We start from the raw sequence: 19,097 nt of genomic DNA, 5'->3' as shown, positions 1-19,097 counted from the left end.
ATTATTGTAACTCAGTTAGTATTCCGGATAATGTAGATGAGTTTGGGGTTAGTTTAGCTAAATATCTAACTAACATTATTTGCGTTGCATACCAAGGGTTCCAGAACAATCTGGAGGCAAAGGTTACAGTAAGTAGAACAGTCCTAGACCAGAACATCCGATGAGTAAGACCACATCCTAAGGTGGTCAGGCTTGAGAGAGAGAGAGAGACTTTCTGACCAGATTGAATAGGTGTATGCAAAGCAAAGTGGGTACAATGTGGGATCTGGCTACATCATTCAACCCTCACCCTATTCCTATACGGATCCCAACAGGACTTTTCTCCATCTACTGGGAATATTTACACCGCTAGACACACTGTGGCTTTGGTTGAATAGTAAAACACGTTACATCCTATGTCCTTTCATTACAACTTTTACTTGAAAATGAAAAACATAATGTTTCAAGGAAAGCAGTCAAGATTTACAATTTACAAGGACAGCGGTGCTTGGACAATTCGACACAAGGGCAGTTTCACATCTGTTGAATATCTCCTTACCAAAGTGTCACCCCAATTTGATTTTTAAAAATAAATCATGGGATTATTTCCCATAGCTATTAATTAATTATTTCCAATTGGCATTCTTCTATTTTGTGTTTTGTTCAATTTATATTGTTTCAGATTTTTGGATTTTTCTCTATTTTCCCAGAAATTCAGCATACAAACAAAACAATCTATTTCATGTTATCCAGTGTACCCTTTGCGAAATGAGACAAGAAAGGAAGCAGCCCCTCACCTTAGCATTTAGACAATAGAAACAACTCTTACCATGACTTCCAACAGATACCATTTTTTGTTTAAGGAACCTTCCTAAAAAGCACTGCCGTCCACAGTCACCATGGGACACGCAGCAATTACGGCAACCAATCAAACATTAATAACCCTTTATATAATTTGCTACATCTACCAGGTAACATAAAGAAGATTATATGGGGGAATTGTCCGTGGCTGTGTCCATGTATCTTCTTTGGGGGTCATGTATTTTACCTTCATGAGACGAAAACACAGATGTGTGGCGCACTACAAAATATAGACTACCATTAGCAAACATTAAAATCAAATACCTTTTCAACCAGCTCACAGACTCTTTTAACAGGCATAGCTAGGCTTCAACATACACAACTAAGAGATGCAAACTCAGCCTAAATGCACCAACATCTTGGCCATGTTCAGATATGGTTTCCCTTGCTGCACATTGAACCTAATGTGGCAATATTGTTTTAGATATATTTTACTACAACTTAATGTGTCTACCTGTAATGCAGGTAGCCTACATCTCTCGAACCCTGCCTCATCTGTTGAGCACGTGAGGACTACGGTATGAAACCACATGTCTGGGAGCATAGCCTTCCTGACTACGCACCTATGGACCAAATACAGGTTATCATAGGCTATCTTCACAGTCTACAAGACAGAAATAAAGTAGTTGTTTTTTCATTCTGTTTGAGGTGGTCTGTGGTCAATATAAGTCATACCTGGACTAAACAACTTCTATCTAAACAAAAAAATATTTGTCACACCACTGCACAGCCACACAACTCGATACATTGTTTTATCATGAATGCATCATGTAGGCTATTCAAATTAGAAACAAGCCTTAGAAGCACTGACTGATTGTGGGTGGTCATGATGAAAGCTATTCATTTCTTTGTGAAGTACGAAGTTGGACTAGAGCAATGCTCTAGTCCAACTTAAGTTTGAGTGTAGAGCAACACTCTAGTCCAACAGCCTACATCTTTTTAAAAATGTTGAATAAATATGGTCAAATTATAGACAATGGGTACGTTTGCAGCTATTTAATAGAATCCTTTAACAAAGGTGAAAAGCTTTCTTAGCTCTGATTGCAGTTATCTAATGCAGCATTTAGACACAGTACGTTTTGGATAATCAGCACCACGGACAGCGCCCACGCTTTATTCTCAAGCAGCTGGATGACTAATGTGGATTACAACACAACGTTGTCGCCAATTAAGTAATTAAGTTTGAGTGTTTAGACAGACAAGTGAGATTATTCAGGCCTTCTAATCACCCAAAAACAATCAAGAGCAGCGATCTGTTTAGTAAATGTTGGAACCGTGCATAAGCCAAGATGCATGAAAACGCATATTGGCTGGAGAACTTGAGTACATTTACAGGACTGTTATTAGCTTTGAATTAAATCTTCAGGCACCAGATATAAGATGCAGTGGTAAAAGGTTGATTGAATAAAATGAAATAGGCTACTGTAAATATTTAGAATGTGTACTGGTTGTTATAATCTTCCCAAAATGATTATAGCATCATTAGCCGCCATACATTTAGACTATTTTCCAAAAGAGTTTCAGTAGTTGAATTATCATGGGATGTTCATTTGATGTCAACTAAAGTATTTATATTTATTATCTTCCGATTCATTTACAATTCCATACTGATATAAAATAATTGTATGGACACAGTTCTGACACAATTTAATTCAATGTTAATATAAATCCCCCCAAAAAAGGACATGCTCAGAGTAAATACTCCCTTTCTTAAACAAAACATTCCCACTTTGACTTTTTTCCCCATTTTTTTTTCACATTTTCACCTATGAATATAAACTTACACAAAGAAATCAGAATGACAAAAAACACAAATATGAACGCGGCTGTCCCTTGCCACTCTCTACGTTTGTGCTTTGTGCTGGCTAGCAGTGCCCTTAGCTTGAGACACTGGCAAGAAGTCTATGTGCTTGAGTCTTGCTTGTATGGAGGGACTTGGGGGCCCCTATTGATCGGGTCCTCTATGAGTGAAGTCCAGGCATTAGTTCCAGTAGGGTGACTAGACAGCTGTCTGGAAGCCCATCTACTGGGCCAACATATTGGAGCTGAGTGGAGCTGGGATGTGCACTTTGGATTTTGATCTCCCAACATCACTGCCATTGACGCAAACGCACGGTCCTGTGCATTTGCCGTCTGAGAGAGCTACTGGCAGGCGGCGGCCAGGGCTGGAGATTCGGATACATACAAGGCGCCATTTTGTCATCCCGCTTAGCACTGACAAGAGTGCCATGATGAATCGTCCACGGTCCGCCAAGGGCCAGCCCTAATCACCACTGTCATCTACTGGCACCTGCCCATGCACTCGGCAACTCAAAACATCAAGCTGGGTTATCATGACACACGGGAGACACAGAGCGCCTGGTTTAATAGGGTGTCTGTGTTTGAACCAGAGCTGTCCAGAATCTCAGATCAGGTTCAAGAGCCATTCCCTCCCCTAAAGAAAAAACAAATCCCTCAGCCCAAGAAGGTAAGGTCATATAATATACAATATCCTTGACATTGGTCAGGTGTTTTTGAGAGGTAGGTGTGTTTCAATTGGTTATTAAAAGTCCAACATTTCAAATGAAACCCAAACAAGTATATCCATTTACTTGCTGTGAAATACACAAAACTCTTAACTTTAACAGACTACACCCAAACCAACAGCGACTACATCGGCCATATTCTGTTTTTTTTTCTTGCATGACAGTTTGCGAGCACCTAGAAAGTATGGCATCTGGTCGGCCAGCTTGTCTCCTGATGCCTCTGTAATGGCATCAAGGAGAAGGGGATTCCCTTGGTCTGCTGGTGCATAGCTGCCGAATGATTCTTTGTTATGTACAGGGAACAAAGATAATGAACTCATTCATCTTCACCATTTATACATGCGTCTTAAGATGCAGCTCCTGAAAAGAAAGAAAAACCCATTACTGGTTTAGGCTACATTTGATAACAGTGATCCGTTATTATGTTAAGCAACAACATACTGCAAAGGTCTGCCATCTAGTGGTTCATTCGTGCATTGTATTCAAACCGTAAACCAATGAGGACGGTGGTTACCATTTCAACTCCATACTGAAGTTTAAAGAGTGTGAAAACTATTTTTTTCATCAGTGTAGGATATAATAATAACAAACTTTATTTATATAGCACCTTGTTAAACCATGTATATTCATAAATGACGTCATAGGTCAATAATCAGCAAGTGCTCATGCGTCTACATACCCACTCCCCTCTGCATCTACCCACCGCTGACAGAGGGCATCCTCAACCTCCTCCGGCCGGCCGACAGGACCCGGCATCCCTCCTCGTAGTCGTCCTGGTCCACGTTGATCAGCAGCCGCACGCCCTCCCGCCCCGCTGCCTGCCGCATGGAGTCGGTGATGAACACGCCCTTCAGGGCCTCCAGCAGCACCCCGCTCAGGTAGTCCGTCCAGAAGGCCTGCAGGTTGTCCCACTCCGTGAACTTTATGTGGCAGCCCACCGAGCCCAGGCCGCGGGTGTGCAGCAGGGAGCTGGCGCGGCTGAACAGCTCAAACTGCCGCTCCAGCGGGTGGGGCTTGTCCGACGACACGCCGCTGCGCAGCGCCGCGTCGTGCTCCAGGTACTCGGCGCGCACGCGCAGCCGCACATCAGCTGTGGTGGGGGGGGGGGGAGGCAGGGGGGGAGGGGAGGGCGTCGCCAGCGAGGGGGAGGGGGAGGGGGAGGGAGGGTAGAATGAGTTGATGAGGAGAGCGGATGAGTTGATGATGCAGTGAGAGGTGGAGCAGGGAGGAAGATACAAGACGAGGGAGGCAGAGGATGTGGAATGAGGAAGAGGGAGTTGGACGAAGAGCAATAGATGTTTGGGCAGTTGAAACGGGACAGGAGTTGAAGTGGAATTGGAGGAGGGGTGGTGGTGAAGGTCAAGGACGTGGTCACAGGTCAGAACACAAAGGGAAAGAGGGACATAAAGGAAGAGTTAACCAGATTGGCTTGTTGAAGTTGGTCACATGAATGGACTGCATCAAGCAGGGTCTGCATTAGGAAGGTGGAAGGGTTTGGATTGTGACACTGTGTAGGCCGACTGACTGGAGGAGCTAGTGTGAACTCTTTGAGAGCAGCCTGTGGAGAGCGCGTGTTGAGGAGTGCAGACAGTAAGGTTTGCAGAGCGGTAGGATTGGGTAGTGGATCATACAGAATTGGAGAAGCTGAATATTCACTGGAGCATTATGTGTTGTTCTTTTACTCAATTACCAGTTTTTTTTTTAATACACAGGCAGGATTCCAGGATTGAGATTTCAGGCTCAGAACAATTGAGGAAAGGCAGAGGAGAATCAAACAGCGCTGTGGATGTGGGTTATAAGGGCAATATGTTTTAAAATTATATTGTATTTTTGGTACGTTTCTGTTCGAAAAAAACGGATACAAAAGTTAAAGTCGCACTAAACGGTAATTAGGATCCCAAAACAAATGGCCCTTTGAGCTCCACAGTAAAAGGATAAGCGTTCATGCAACAGCACAGCGAAGCACAGAGAAGGATCAGAAGATACATACTGTACTGAGCAAGAGCAACGCAGTGATCCTCGTCTCATGTCATTATCCCAGAGCTCGCAGCGGACACCTGGAGCAGGGCGACTTTTGAGCTGAAACAAAGGAGCCCCCCCCCCCCCAAACCCTACAACCCCTTTCACCATTGGGATGGTCCGTACACTTCCAGTGGTGTGATCTCAGGGAACAGCCTCAGATGTCTTCTTGCACTGGGCATTATTGTTTTCATCTAACTCCTGCTCCCAAATATCGGACATTTATCGAAACATTCAACATCTACTATGACCATGGAATATGTAAAAAAAATATATATATATATAAAAAACGTAGCAATTGGTTTAATTGTAAGAAAGTTTCTGGTACTAAATAAAGCAAGTTCAAGTATTGAACATAAAATCAAAGCGGATTTCTGCTAGTCAAAATGGAGAAGAATTATAGTTAACAGTGTAACCTTACATTTGCTCGTTTTGGATATATTTGTAAAGAGTAAGAGGGAAAGGAAAGAACATGAGGGAATAACTTGCGAATAGTCTAAATGATCATGGCCATTTATTCTGCATCTCTTAACATTTAACGGAATGGAGAGCAGATACTGTGGACTTCAGTGAGTATTAATGAGCCTCCCATGCAAAAAGACTAGCGCTAATTAAAGTTTTGATATCAAGCAAAAACAAACAAATACTATTAAGAATACATTGTCGGATAATTAATTGGATTTTAACCAATTTAAAGAAAGACAATAAGTGAAGGCAGGAGACATTTGCAAGATTATCTTTGTGTCAATGTAAGAAAAAGTGCAAAGAACAGTTTGATTGAACTAAAAACACAAGGGTTGACTTTGATAAAAATTAAAACAAAATAATTACCAAGTCCATGGGCAAATAAAGAAAGTGGAGCTTGACAGGTCACTTGCATATAACAAGTTATGAGGGACCTTAAGCATACAGCACAATCAGTTCCTACACACGCTGACTGTCAAACTCCTCATTAACATAGCAGGTGCGGACTGAATCCCTCTTTAAAAGGGAGGCAAATGCATCTATAGAAGGTCAAATAGAGCATCGCCCTTCTCACACAGGCAGGGGAACAGAGTGTCCCAGAGGGAGGGCTCCATTTGGCAATACATTGATTCCACATCCAAGAAGGATCCGGAGAGACGTTGAAAAAAGCACAAGGACAGCAAGTTTATACTTTGAGACGTCTTAAAAACAGCTAGAGCCCCTCTTGAGATAAACACTCGCCCTTCATGTGACTAAATGCATTTATAGACCGCCTTCTCTGTTTCCTATTGGAGTGGCATGGGGTGTAAAGATAGCGGCGGAATACTAAATAAATATATAAATATATAAATAACGGAATGACAGCAGCACAGCAGCAGTCATTTCGTTAGGGTTACAGAGCACTTCACGCTTCAGCGGACAGCAGAGCAATGCACTTAAAAAAACGACATTAGAAGTTTTCATTCCCAACCCCCCCCCCCCTTAAAACACCAAGCCCTTCTCGGCTTCCTTTATCTCACCCCACCAGGAAAAAATACAAAAACAACCACACACCCCCAAAAAAAGTTTTAAGTACCCATTCATAAGAAGTCACTCGGTGCAGGGAGCTTCAACCGTTTATTGATCCGTTCTCCTGCTCAACGACTGACCACTAGAGAGAGGGAGAGCTGGTGGAGAGGGTTGGAGGAGCGCAGGAGAAACAGGCAGACAAAACTCTTTGTGTTTTCCCCCCTTTCGACAACAAAAAAAAAAGCTCTGGGTATCTTTATTTTTTGCGTAGTTTGAGCGCTCAGTGTTCGTTCGCACCCTCTTATTGTGTCTGAGGACACACTGTGTGTGTGTGTCTTCCTGACATACACAGGTCGGTCTGTTTAGAACTGTGGACACAGAAAGGACAGGCGGCGGGAGAGAGAGAGGAGAGAAAAGCACAAGTGGGTTGGATATGGGTCCATTGGAACGCTTCTGACTCTTTTTTTTCAAGAATAGGCAGACATGGCAAAGCATCTATTAGTTGGCGAAGAGATTGGTCATTAGGCTACAACTGGCAATGGAAAGTAAATCCTCGAGGAATGGACTGCAGATCAGCACTCTACAGTGACAAAGTAGCATCTAAGCGGGATGCGTATGAGTACCCACAATCCCCCAGCCCCATTTCTTCACACTATGAGCTTAATATTTCTCAGGGTTATGGTCCGTGCTAACCGCTAACAGGCATCCTATTTAGATAAGCCGACACTTGCTGCTGAAGATTTGCACACACACACACACACACACACACACACACACACACACACACACACACACACACACACACACACACACACACACACACACACACAACACAGTGTCCGGCACTTGTAGTGGACGTTATAACATTTGGATGATAATTGAGACACTTCACTGAAAATGATCTGAGAAATGAATACTGACAGGTAATGGTATTAGAGGTGGAGCCGTCAACCGGCCCAAGTGCCCTATCTATCTCCGCTCCCCCTTTAGACACACACACACACACACACACACACACACACACACACACACACACACACACACACACACACACACACACACACACACACACACACCTCTGAAGAGCAACTGTTGTGGTTCATAAACTACTGTGCTCTGCCTCCAGGCTGATTGTCAGCCATTTTAGGTATTCACGAGACATAATATGGAGGACAGACCTGAGAGAGCCTGTTGAACCGCCTTACAGATGTAAATATGATGACTTGGGGGCCTGAAGCCAGTTTATGCTTCGTAAACCAGACAACCAAACATTCGGACCATCCAGCCAAACTATTTGGACATTTATGGAGTGTCAGTCACACTACTGAAGCCACTGAAGGTAGTGTGAGTACAAACAGGCATTGGTTTAGTATTTTCCAAGAGATGTGGGTTTTGGTTGTAGATAATATATTTTGGTTTATATGAAACGATGAAATAGGCATGCATCACAAAATTTGAAACACAATTAAAATATCAGCCAAGCTATTCAGATCAGTCTTTCACAGATCAAATGTAGGTCAAGTTCTTTCAACTGAGTTGAGGAAAAGACAAATGAGAATATTTGGATAGAAAAGATTTAGAAGATGCATTCACCCACTGCGCCCAAATACAAAAGCAAGGAAGGAAGCACAGGATTGCAGCACAGGATTGTGTTGTGAAGGGGTCAGGAAGGACAGCTTTAAGATGGTACATTGAATACATCCCCCCCCCCCACTGTGAGAGGAGGGAGGAGTTTACTTTGCACGCCACTGCAGGAGAGAGAGCGCGACTGAGCTGCACACTCATGCGTGTGCGGACATAGCAGAGAGACAAACTTACAGACTTTTTTTTTTTCGTTTCCCAGCCTCCCTCTTTTTCACATTTATTTTCTCCATGCATCCATTGATTCCAAGGTTACACGTTCTGAGTCGCAATCCTGAGTCAACCTGGTGGAATCAAATGGTGGCGTCAAGACAGCAACATGTTCACTCTCATCACTCCTAAAGCTGCATAGCTAGCCAGGCCGGCTTTTGCATTAGCTCAATATGAACAGAGGATGCGTTTTAGTAAAGCATGCGTCGGCCCGAACGCCATCATTGGCAGGACAGTCATTAAGAACACCACCATTGAAAGCGCCTCCATGAATGGCAAGCATATTTCAATCAATGTCAAAGGCTATTCATGTTTTGTGTTTGTTTCATCCCACTGCAGTCAGAGGATTTATTCAGGCATAAGGAAGGCAGGAAAAAAACTCAGGAAATGGACTTGAGTTTTTTCTGATCTAAATTACTCATTTAAAAATCACTTGTGCAAGCTGATATCATCGCCATGTCATTAATGTTTAGCAGGAATGGAGCCCATCAAGGGCTGTTTCAGGTGCTGAATGGAACAGGCAAGTCTGTTACTGGAGGGTGAAAACGAGAGCAGACTGCGTACCAGATTGGGCTCTTAACCACTGCAGCTGAAGGTAATGCTTTAGTGGGGGGAGAGAAAGAGGTGGAATGAGCAGAGAGGAAGGGAACAGAGGACACAGAGGCAGGGAGAGAACCCCCCAGATCAGGTAGGTGTTTTAAGTCATGGAAAATAAAAGGTTGTTTCATCAAAACATGTTCAGACATAAACAAATCAATTTGTTTATGTCTCTATGGCATGTGAGAAAATGGGCGAGGATATAGAGGTCTGCCAGCCACCTCCCCTTCTGTCAACAAAAGCGGCTCTATCGAATGGACGCTTCCCTTTATATCGTGATGTTTGTTATGTCCTGTCTGGCATTCATGTATTGCATTCTACTATTCTGTTGTGGTGTTTGTTTTAAGCTCAATTAACGCAAGAAAATCCCCAAAGCCTCTGTAGTCATTCAACTTAAATTGAGTTAAATGTTTCAATATAATCTTTTTGAAACAGCAGTATTTGACTATTCCTTTCAATTCCGTGAACAGCTTTGAAAAACAGCCTTCTGGTCATTACCTTAAAAATAGACCTGAGCTCATTGGCGTCATACATCTGGTGCAAATAAATAAATTCTGGGAGCATAACTGATCTGCATTGAAACGGCCCTGCAGGTTCAAGGTCAACAATCATATTTTTCCTTGCAAGTAATTGGGTGCAACACAATCAATCAACAACCATGTTTTTTGATGTGTTTTTTTTTGCTTCTATAAACATTTAGCTTAATACTATGATCATTGAAGGAATATTATCATATGGCTAAGAAAAATATTTTGGCAACTCTGTAATAACATACAGAGCTTCAGAGTTTGACTATAATTGTCATTAAAGTCTCAATGTGTAATATTGAGCCCTTCCCAGCTAGTAGGCGGGAGACCTCCAGAATTCTAAAAACTCAACGTGTTCTGTCCAGTTTACCTGTCTATGCAGCTGTGTGAAGTGAACTAGTCTTGCTCGATTGGCTGGGTGGCATGAGTGGGAGGGGTTCTGTGGGTACCGGTAGAAAGATTATTGTATACGAACAGAGAGGTATTGCAACCCATCAATTTGTTTAATCAATGTGATTAAATTGATTAAACAAATTAAAACAATGGTTTATTTGTTTCGAAATATTATTTAATAAAATGTAAAGCTATATATTGTTAAAGGGCTTTAGTTGCATTTTTTAATGCATTTCAAATAGGACCTGTTCTGAGAGGTCAGCACAGGTTACATTGATTTTAGCTGGTAGTTCACATTCATGCCTTCCTTGTTACTCCCTAGGCTATCCTTGTAAAAAATATTTTAAAAATCTGAAAAAACTGGATTTGTTAGACACCCATATTTACCTCAAAAGGTAGAACAGGGCTTACACACGAAGCATGGACGTTAGTTTGCATACCAGATGGGGAACTGACTACAACGCTGCAAAGAACCATGGCTGTTTGAGATGAATAGATTATGGAGTTGGTAAACAGATGCACAAAAAGAGTACTGGGTCGTAAAAGCGGTGGGGAGAGTTGATGGTGGGACAATCAAGATGAAGAGAGAGGCAGGTTATAGGTGGGGAACCACGGAACAGATAATACAAAAGGTGCACTCACCGAAGTAAACTGTGCCTGTTGGCGGCAGCTGCGGAGGGCCCGGTCGGTCGGACCTCTTGGGCCTGCGGCTCCAGCCGTGACCCCTCTTCCGTCTCCTCCTCCTGCAGGCAGGGTCCCCAGGCAGGGGGGTGCTGCTAGTGTCTGGAAGGACAAGGCTGGGACTTAATCAAGGAAATCCAGCCACGTCAATGTCAAGTCTTCTTTTATGTTTTTGTTGTCGTTGTTATGATATTCATTGATGTTTCTGTAGGCCGTCTCCAGACCACATTCTTGTATGACACCCTTGTGGTGAAGAGGAAAACTACAATATTAATGGATTTCGAGGACATTATCATGAAACTATTATCATAGCCTTTGCCTATTTTAATGATGTAGAATAGTAATATATATATATATATATATATATATAAATTGCGCCTTCAAAGAGTTACAATTAAGTCAATTAAAACGTATTGAATTTACCAATTAAAAAATAAAATGTATTGAACTTCCAATGCTGGAATGTCATTCCTTAAAAGGATTTATAATGAGTATTAAAAATCAACCTCCATCCAGGAATGTGTGCTTACTCACCAGTTCTCCAGTGTGAAATTGTTGACACAGGCATCCTTTTGTTCTCTGTTGCAAAGTAGGGAACTATTCGTTCTGGAGACACTTAATGAGAAAAGAAACATGGGTCAACATCGGGTCGCTCCATCATCAATATGCAAACACAATTTTTTAAAAGGCTACCAATTTTCTCCAATAGGAATCCAATATCAGTTTCCAAATAGACAAAATGGAGGCCACATTTGAATTATTACTAACTTGTACAAGATAAGTTATGTTTTATTCCCTGTATTTCAATAAAGACTTTTTTCCACACCTTGATTGAACATACTTCATACCATATACATTTACACATTTGTATGCCTCATCTGTAAGACATTTAGATCAAGTTAAGTGATCAGATTATGCATTGTGACATTGACAATAAAAAGCAACTCACCTGTCCTCCTTTTCTTGCGTGAAACTAAGGGCAAGAGGTCATGACGAGTGAGGACTCTCAGGAGCTGGAGCAAGGGCTCCAGGTTTCCTTCACTGAGGTAACCTCGTCTCTCCAGCTGCAGCAGCAGATCCAGGCCGCTTTTAGGGGTGTGCAGGGAGGCCGTATTCCCTGGGTTACTCTGGGGTTTCAACCTGGTCCACGCACTGAGGAGCGCGGCAGTAGGGGGCACACCCGGGTCAGTTGGGTCTTCCTTGCAGGGCTTTACTGTCCACGCTGCTGGATCAAGGGGGTGTTGTCCACAAAACGCTTCGTCCAGCAGAAACGACAGCACCTCAATGTCCTCCACTGTCAGTTGAGAGCCAACTATTTGGAACACCTCGTGAAGGGATAGCATCCCGTAGTAGTTGAGGCATTCAGTTTCATCCCAGTAAAACGAATCATTGAGACAGTAGCTTGGGCTCTGAATGACGTCCATGTCCGAGGATACTCTTTTGGCTTTCCGTGTGGACCAGGGCTGTTAAAAATGTTTATATTGTTTATTATAAATAGGTATACCCATACTGATGACCACCAGCTGCACTACCGTTTTTTAAGTAATTGTACGAAAAGTTACTCGGAAAGAAACTTGTAGAGTTGATCAAACTTACCTGCTTTCAACAGACAGCTGGGCGTCGTACAAGTCCAACCGGTAGAAACCCCACTTCATGTGAATTTGCAGCAGTGTGAAACTATTTTCGTCGTTTCACTACACCATAGGAAAGCAGCAGCTCCATACACGCCCAGCAACTGGTGCAGCAAATTATCTCTCTCTCTCTCTCTCTCTCTCTCTCTCTCTCTCTCTCTCTCTCTCTCTCTCTCTCTCTCTCTCTCTCTCTCTCTCTCTCTCTCTCTCTCTCTCTCTCTTTCTCTCTCTCTCTGAATATATTTCTTGCGCGCTCTCTCTCATTACGTGACTGATCACGTTCCTGTAGAGGGGAAAAAAATAACACAAACGACCAACACCAAATAATAAAACAAATAAAACACATGTTGACATATCGTTGATATAAAGACTCGGAGACCGGGCAAGTAGGCTGCAATCAGTATGAAGCAAGTGTAATCGTGTTTGCAATGTCAATCTTATTCCATACGACATAGTATAATATTTCAATAAAGCAAATATTTGGGAATGCTGTTTCCCTGCGGCCAGCTGATGATCTGAAACATAACAACATACCAGGGGCTGACTCCTCGGTCAGGAAACTAATCCACATAAACTTATGTTTGCATAAAATTCTGCGTATACATACACACATAACTGTAGATGTTGTAGAGCCTGTCAATTCTCACCGTTACCTTATTTTAAGATCCGTATTCTTTCATGGTATTTGCTCGTACGCCTTCTACTAGTGCAATAACAAACCACCGACCAATCAGAGCACTCTGTGTCGTTTTATTCGAACCGGTCTCCGATCGGTTCCAGTACGAGTTTATAGTAGATTCACCGCAGAGAGGACACGCTGAAGCTGACCCCGGACCAGGTAATACGATGGAATTTCCATTGTTGTCCACAAGGGGCAAGTATACTATGAGCGTGTACACAGGAAGTATAACCAATAGCTACACATCACATCCGTCAAGTGGTAACTTCAACTAAACAACAGGGCAGAAGATTTTAAACCTCTGTTGTGAGTATAGTTTGGCGTTTTTCATGATTTAGAACGCATTGGCCGCTGTGTTTGTAAGGCAATCAAACAGTACATTTTGAAGGAAGGAAATAGTGCGGTTTGTAGTAAGGCGATGGAGCCTCACTTCTCACTGTGGAGCCCGAAGCCTATGCCAGTCACAGCCCTCAGTATACCTTTCTTTTTCATACACTTTGGAAATGTTGTGTTGACCTAAATACAAAGCATAGACATCCCATGTTACTTTACTACATATAGTCCTGTTAGCGAGTTTAGCAGTGAATAACCTTTTATTGACTAAGATGTCCACACATATTTGCCATTCCTTGAATGTCTTCCTACGAATACAAACAACTATAAACTATATTTGACACGTACACACCTCATAGGAATCGGAATAGATGACAACCGGAGCACCCAAGGGTGAAAACTGCCTGGTGGACATGGACAGCAAGGCAGGAGGGTTGTTCAGCGCGGAGGAATCCCACCCCACTGGAACCGGTGGAGCAGGAATCATGTCGAGGTAAGGAACTTGATCGTCATTGTTTGTCATCGTCGATGTTATATCTACTGTGCTTACTTTAATAATCTTATAATAATGAAAATATATTAGAGCAAACAAGCAATCGTTGTTGTCCTATTAGCATTTATATTCGAACGTAACATGTTATGTTACTTTGTAACGTCTTGGGCCTTAAACGTTTCTATCTACATATTGGGCCCATTTTTGACTAGCACCACATGCTCTTTATTATTTTTAACACCTGTATTTAGCAAGGAAAACTTGTTAAAACATAACTGAACCGCCTTGAAATGAATCATTTGTGTTTTCAAGGGGTTTGCTTTTGCTGTTATTTTCAAGTAACAAAGTTCAAGTAACAACGAAACACAACACACTTTCGGAATGTACAGACTACTCAACTAGATCATTTTTATAATGCATTTTTATAATGCTAAAGTTTGGGCACTAACCCCAAGTTTATTAAATACATTAGGGATAAAATACATAGGATCTGGCATTTAAAAGACACTCAACACTTTTAGTTACTTGATAACTAAAAGTGGCTATGGCCCATTCATATAAAATGATTGCACAGTTTGGGGGTATGCATACAACCATAGTTTTTTATTTTAAGGGTCTACACACACAGGGGGCAGGATACTCCACGTCCTTGCCCTGAGGCATCCTCAAACAAGATCCCTTACCCACATGGATCTTTAACTCACTATATTCCGCTCTGTTAAAAATCAAGACTGGGTCGCAAAATCCCCCATGACCACACGTGGGTCATGGGAGACCTTGTTTGGGTTGCCAAATAAATATGCAACCTAATATTATTTATATTTTTTTAAGGTTTTTCCTTTTAAGGTTTTTTCCTTTAATGTAGAGTAAGACAGGAAGGTATGAGAGAGAGAGGGGAAGACATGCCTATGTGGTTAAAATATTAATTGCTGAACACAAGCCTACCTGTTTGGCATGAGCATTTAAAAAACTTTCAACAAGAAGCATGTTTTTGATAGTACTGAATGTTTGTATTGTTCTGATCATTTTACTTATAACATTAACTCTAGACTGAAAGGCTAGCGTACATTGAATTTGTTTTAATGATGAGAGGAAATAAAACAATGAGATAGCCTGTTAACTCCACCTAAATGCCATTACTTGGTCTCATTTATAAAGTATTTAACGTGTGTATTATGTTTTCAATAACGATTGCATAAAAAGTTGTTCTTCTCACGATTTATAGATATGGCCTATTGTGAATTGGGTCGCAATGGTTTGTCATTTAAAAAAAAAAATCCCCCGAAAAAAGTTAGTGAAACACTGTCCTAAAGGAATGAATGATGAAGGTGATGTCGTCTCTCTCCCTCCCAGGATCTGGCTACCTAAGGGCATCTCGGCCAGCCTGATCAAGGAGTGGCTGGAGAAGCGGCGGATGTCCATCCGACCGTGGGCCGGCTTCGTGGACCAGCGCAAGTTCTCCAAGCCGCGCAACTTCGGCGAGCTGTGTCAGAGGATGGTGAAGAACGTGGACACCTACAACAGCAACTACACCTTCATCTTCCTTGGCCTGATCCTCTACTGCATGTAAGGACGGAGTCGAGGAGCGGAACGGAGTCCTTTAGGCCAAGAATTTAACTGATTAGCATTTGATTTGAAATGGACATGACAATGATTGCATAAAGTATGCATCCTCATAAAACAATTGTACATGTACACATTATATTATATAATAATTTGTGTCTCACTAAAAGCAAATCATTGTACCTAGGCAAAATAGCAAATAGCCTAAGTTTATTAATAAACGTTAATTAATTGGAGACCAATAACTTAACAGTAAAACAAACTTTGAAGAGCAGTTTATCAAAGAAGCCAGGCTTCAACTTATCGTACCCTCACTGTTATTCCCCGTGCCTCCTGATAAAAATTGTCCTTGGTCTTTCTCAGTGTCAGCTCCCCCATGCTGTTGATCGCCCTGGCGGTGTTCGTCGGTGCCTTCTACATTATTCACCTCAAGTCCATGGAATCCAAGTTGGTCATACTTGGTAAGTAAAGTCACACTAATATGTATATACGCGTACGTCCTGCATAAAACATGAGGAGCCAGACATCTTATCTTGACGGTCTTCACTTCACTCCCTTCACTTTCTGGTACAGGCAAAAGGGGTTCTAAGAAAAAGTTCTTATTCATCAAGAAAATGCATGTCGGAAAGTAAACAAGGAGGCAGTTCTATTGCCTTCAAATTATAAATTATTCTGTGACATTACAATTGATGATCAACATAGTGGTAAAGCTATATACAGTATATACCTTGTACATATATATATATATATATATATATACCTACTACTTTTAAAATAATTTTGAAATGCAAACCTACCTACGAGTGAACGAGTGATATATTTTTAAGATGCCTGGACTGCCGGTATTGGGGTTCAAACCCCTAAAATAAACCCTGACTAACTGTGCGAAGGATGTAAATATCATTGTCTGTCTCCTTCCACCTTGAGATAGTAATGTGTGTTCTGTGGTCCTCCAGGCAGGGAGCTGAACGTCCCTCACCAGCTGGGTCTGGCGGGAGCCGTGTCCCTGCCTGTGTTCTGGTTGGCTGGTGCTGGCGCCGCCGTCTTCTGGGTTCTCGGTAGGGCCATCAACAGCACCTGATAGGATAGATTAATTCACTCCTGTTGTTGTTTTCTGGCGTTATTGGTTGCTTTGTGTGGTAAAAAAAGAATGAAAAATATAAATGATGTCTGTAATGGAACATTAGAAATTAATTTAACCACTGGAAGGAAAACGGGCCATTCGGTGAGAAGAGTGTCCTCAATCGTTCTAAAGACCCACATTTTTCCTACACAGTTGGACATTTTGGTACTGATAAATGCAATGGGGATTCTGAGATGCAACCCCCCTTGCTTGCTCCAGCAGTAATGTGATGGAAAATGATAAAAATGGCTATAATATATTATAACAAAATAAATTTCATTAAGATATATTTGCGTTGTTCATCCTGATCATGTGGCAATTATTTACCGTTAAGCACATGAAAGAAGCCTCCTGATGATAAATAGCACAAGTTGGAAATAGATACTTCCTCGACAAAAGCAGAAATTGCAGGCCTTGTCCTTCGCTGACCTACGTGGCACCTTACAACTGCCAATTATTTCCTCAGGAGCAACGCTGTTTGTGATTGGCTCCCACGCCGCCTTCCGCGAGCTGGAGGGATCGGACATGGAGGAGCTGCTGATGGAGCCTGTGTAGGGACAGGCTCCCCGCGCTCACCTTGCCCGCGTTCGACCTTGTGAGGAGCCAGCCCGCAATCAGTTTCCACCTGACCCCCGCCACCGCCGAGCCCGCAGACGGATGGACTGCACACATGACAGCGGATTTGGATCCCACATAAAACCCGTGTACATTTTCAACCTGGAGTTACAGTAGTGATAGGATGGGGCACCTTGTTTTGGGGGTTGTTTGTGGTTGTAACAGGCTGTATGGCCCCGGGCGAACCCATTTCTGTTGTACTGAGGGAATGCATGTCAATGCAGAAGTTGTACTATATGCAAAGAGAACGACTCTAAATGTTCACATGTAACCCAAATCCTATGCCTTTTTTTCCAATATAGGTACGTTTAAGCTGTCATTGATTTGACTTTGGATAGCTTCGCTATAACAATTACATAAATTGCAATTGTTTTTATTTCTGGCAATATTTTCTTTTGTTGAAGATAGTTTTACGTATATACTGAAAATCATAAATTACCAAATCCAATTTCTTTACCTTTCCAATGAAAAAGTGCCATTTCATTCTTTAAGCATGTATTTTTTTGATTGTGCATTAATAAATAGGACAACGTGTGTAAAACTGATTTTATTCAAGGAAGGGATTTAGAATAGTAATGTTTTTTTAGTAAATGACGATAATAAAGGGTCAGGTTAAAAGAGTCAAACCATCTGTATGGTGAAACGGTTTACAATAGATAGGGCATAAGCACGACTTGCTTGGACATTTTACATATCTTTTATTTGTTACCTTCAGTTTTATCTTCGCAAAAAAATGCAATTGTGTTTCTAAATTATAATATTGGGCTGTTTGTATACACTCTCAATAAACTATTATTCCTCATCATGATTGCCAGATTGGGCAGATTGCATGCCGCTGGTTTGAACTCCATTTTATGAAGTTTCTTTCTTTTTAACCATCACATCCTCACTTTGCTCATGGAGGACGGACAGGAGTCAGGACTACACCGTACACAGGGACCCTTAGCACTTCTCAACCGCTGTTTTTCAAATTATTCTCTCCTGTGTGTGTGTGTGAATACACAGCGGACCCCTGATGCTTGTCACTGTCACTAAGCACACCCAATGCTCCCCCCCCTTTTTCCCCTCTTCACGTGACCCCATGACCCTGTGCTCTGTCACAGCCTGGCGAGAGGGACCCCATGCTCAGGTTGCCAAGGCAATGACCTTGGAGAGGGGCCCCCTCGCGCACATTCACACATAGACACACTCACAATCATGCACTGCGGCAAAGGCAAGCCGATCGATATTCTATTATACGACGGGGGGGCCGAGGGAGAGGGGAGGCACACTGCAGTGAGCTCACTGCAGAGGCACTGGGGAAATTAGTGAGAGGGTGGGGGTTTGAGCAAGAGCGCCGCAGAACAGTGGGTGTGGGCCAGTGTGTGTGTGTTTCAAACAATATGTCTGGAAAAGGGAGAGACTATTCATTTGTCTCTCGTCGGGAAGTATAAGGCAAAGCAAACTTATTTATTTAATTCCAGCAGAATGTGTCAGGGCAAGGTGACCCCCGCTGTCCCCGTGAATCCCAATTGTAGCCCCCTGCGAAGACATGTGCCATCTTGCTTAACGGCGTACAGGGGATGAGCCGTGTTGTTAAAGTGCACCGCGAGCCTCGCTCTATGGTCGTGTTCTGGGAGGGCTCTCCAATTTAGCAATGGCCAATGTAGGCTTTGTTACTGCGAATGCTGGAAATAATAAATTGTTTTTATTAAAATTTTCAGACAATACAAGAATGATTTTCAAATAAACTTGTTCTTTTACCTGAAGCGATA

General features: G+C 42.3%; 2 protein-coding genes across 2 annotated transcripts; one reads left to right on the top strand and one right to left on the bottom strand.

Annotated features, from left to right (window-relative positions):
• Positions 1 to 779: 779 nt before the first annotated feature.
• dedd1 (death effector domain-containing 1) lies at positions 780 to 13,396 on the bottom strand (the record flags this gene model as incomplete). The annotated part of the gene is made up of 6 exons (XM_079751372.1): positions 780 to 3,725; positions 4,069 to 4,455; positions 10,868 to 11,008; positions 11,441 to 11,521; positions 11,856 to 12,350; positions 13,366 to 13,396. The coding sequence occupies 6 exons, from the start codon at positions 13,394 to 13,396 to the stop codon at positions 3,712 to 3,714; spliced, it is 1,149 nt and encodes a 382-aa protein (XP_079607498.1). The 3' UTR covers positions 780 to 3,711.
• Positions 13,397 to 13,436: 40 nt separating this feature from the next.
• On the top strand, positions 13,437 to 18,151 carry rabac1 (Rab acceptor 1 (prenylated)). Its single transcript, XM_079753536.1, has 6 exons — positions 13,437 to 13,522; positions 13,909 to 14,042; positions 15,396 to 15,608; positions 15,969 to 16,066; positions 16,562 to 16,663; positions 17,195 to 18,151. The coding sequence occupies exons 2-6, from the start codon at positions 13,921 to 13,923 to the stop codon at positions 17,281 to 17,283; spliced, it is 624 nt and encodes a 207-aa protein (XP_079609662.1). The 5' UTR covers positions 13,437 to 13,522; positions 13,909 to 13,920; the 3' UTR covers positions 17,284 to 18,151.
• Positions 18,152 to 19,097: the final 946 nt, after the last annotated feature.

This window comes from Pollachius pollachius, assembly GCF_949987615.1.
Source record: "Pollachius pollachius genome assembly, chromosome: 1".
In the NCBI taxonomy this organism is placed as follows: Eukaryota; Metazoa; Chordata; class Actinopteri; order Gadiformes; family Gadidae; genus Pollachius; species Pollachius pollachius.
Note: the sequence above shows the minus strand (reverse complement) of the source record. Positions and strands in the feature narration are given on the sequence as shown.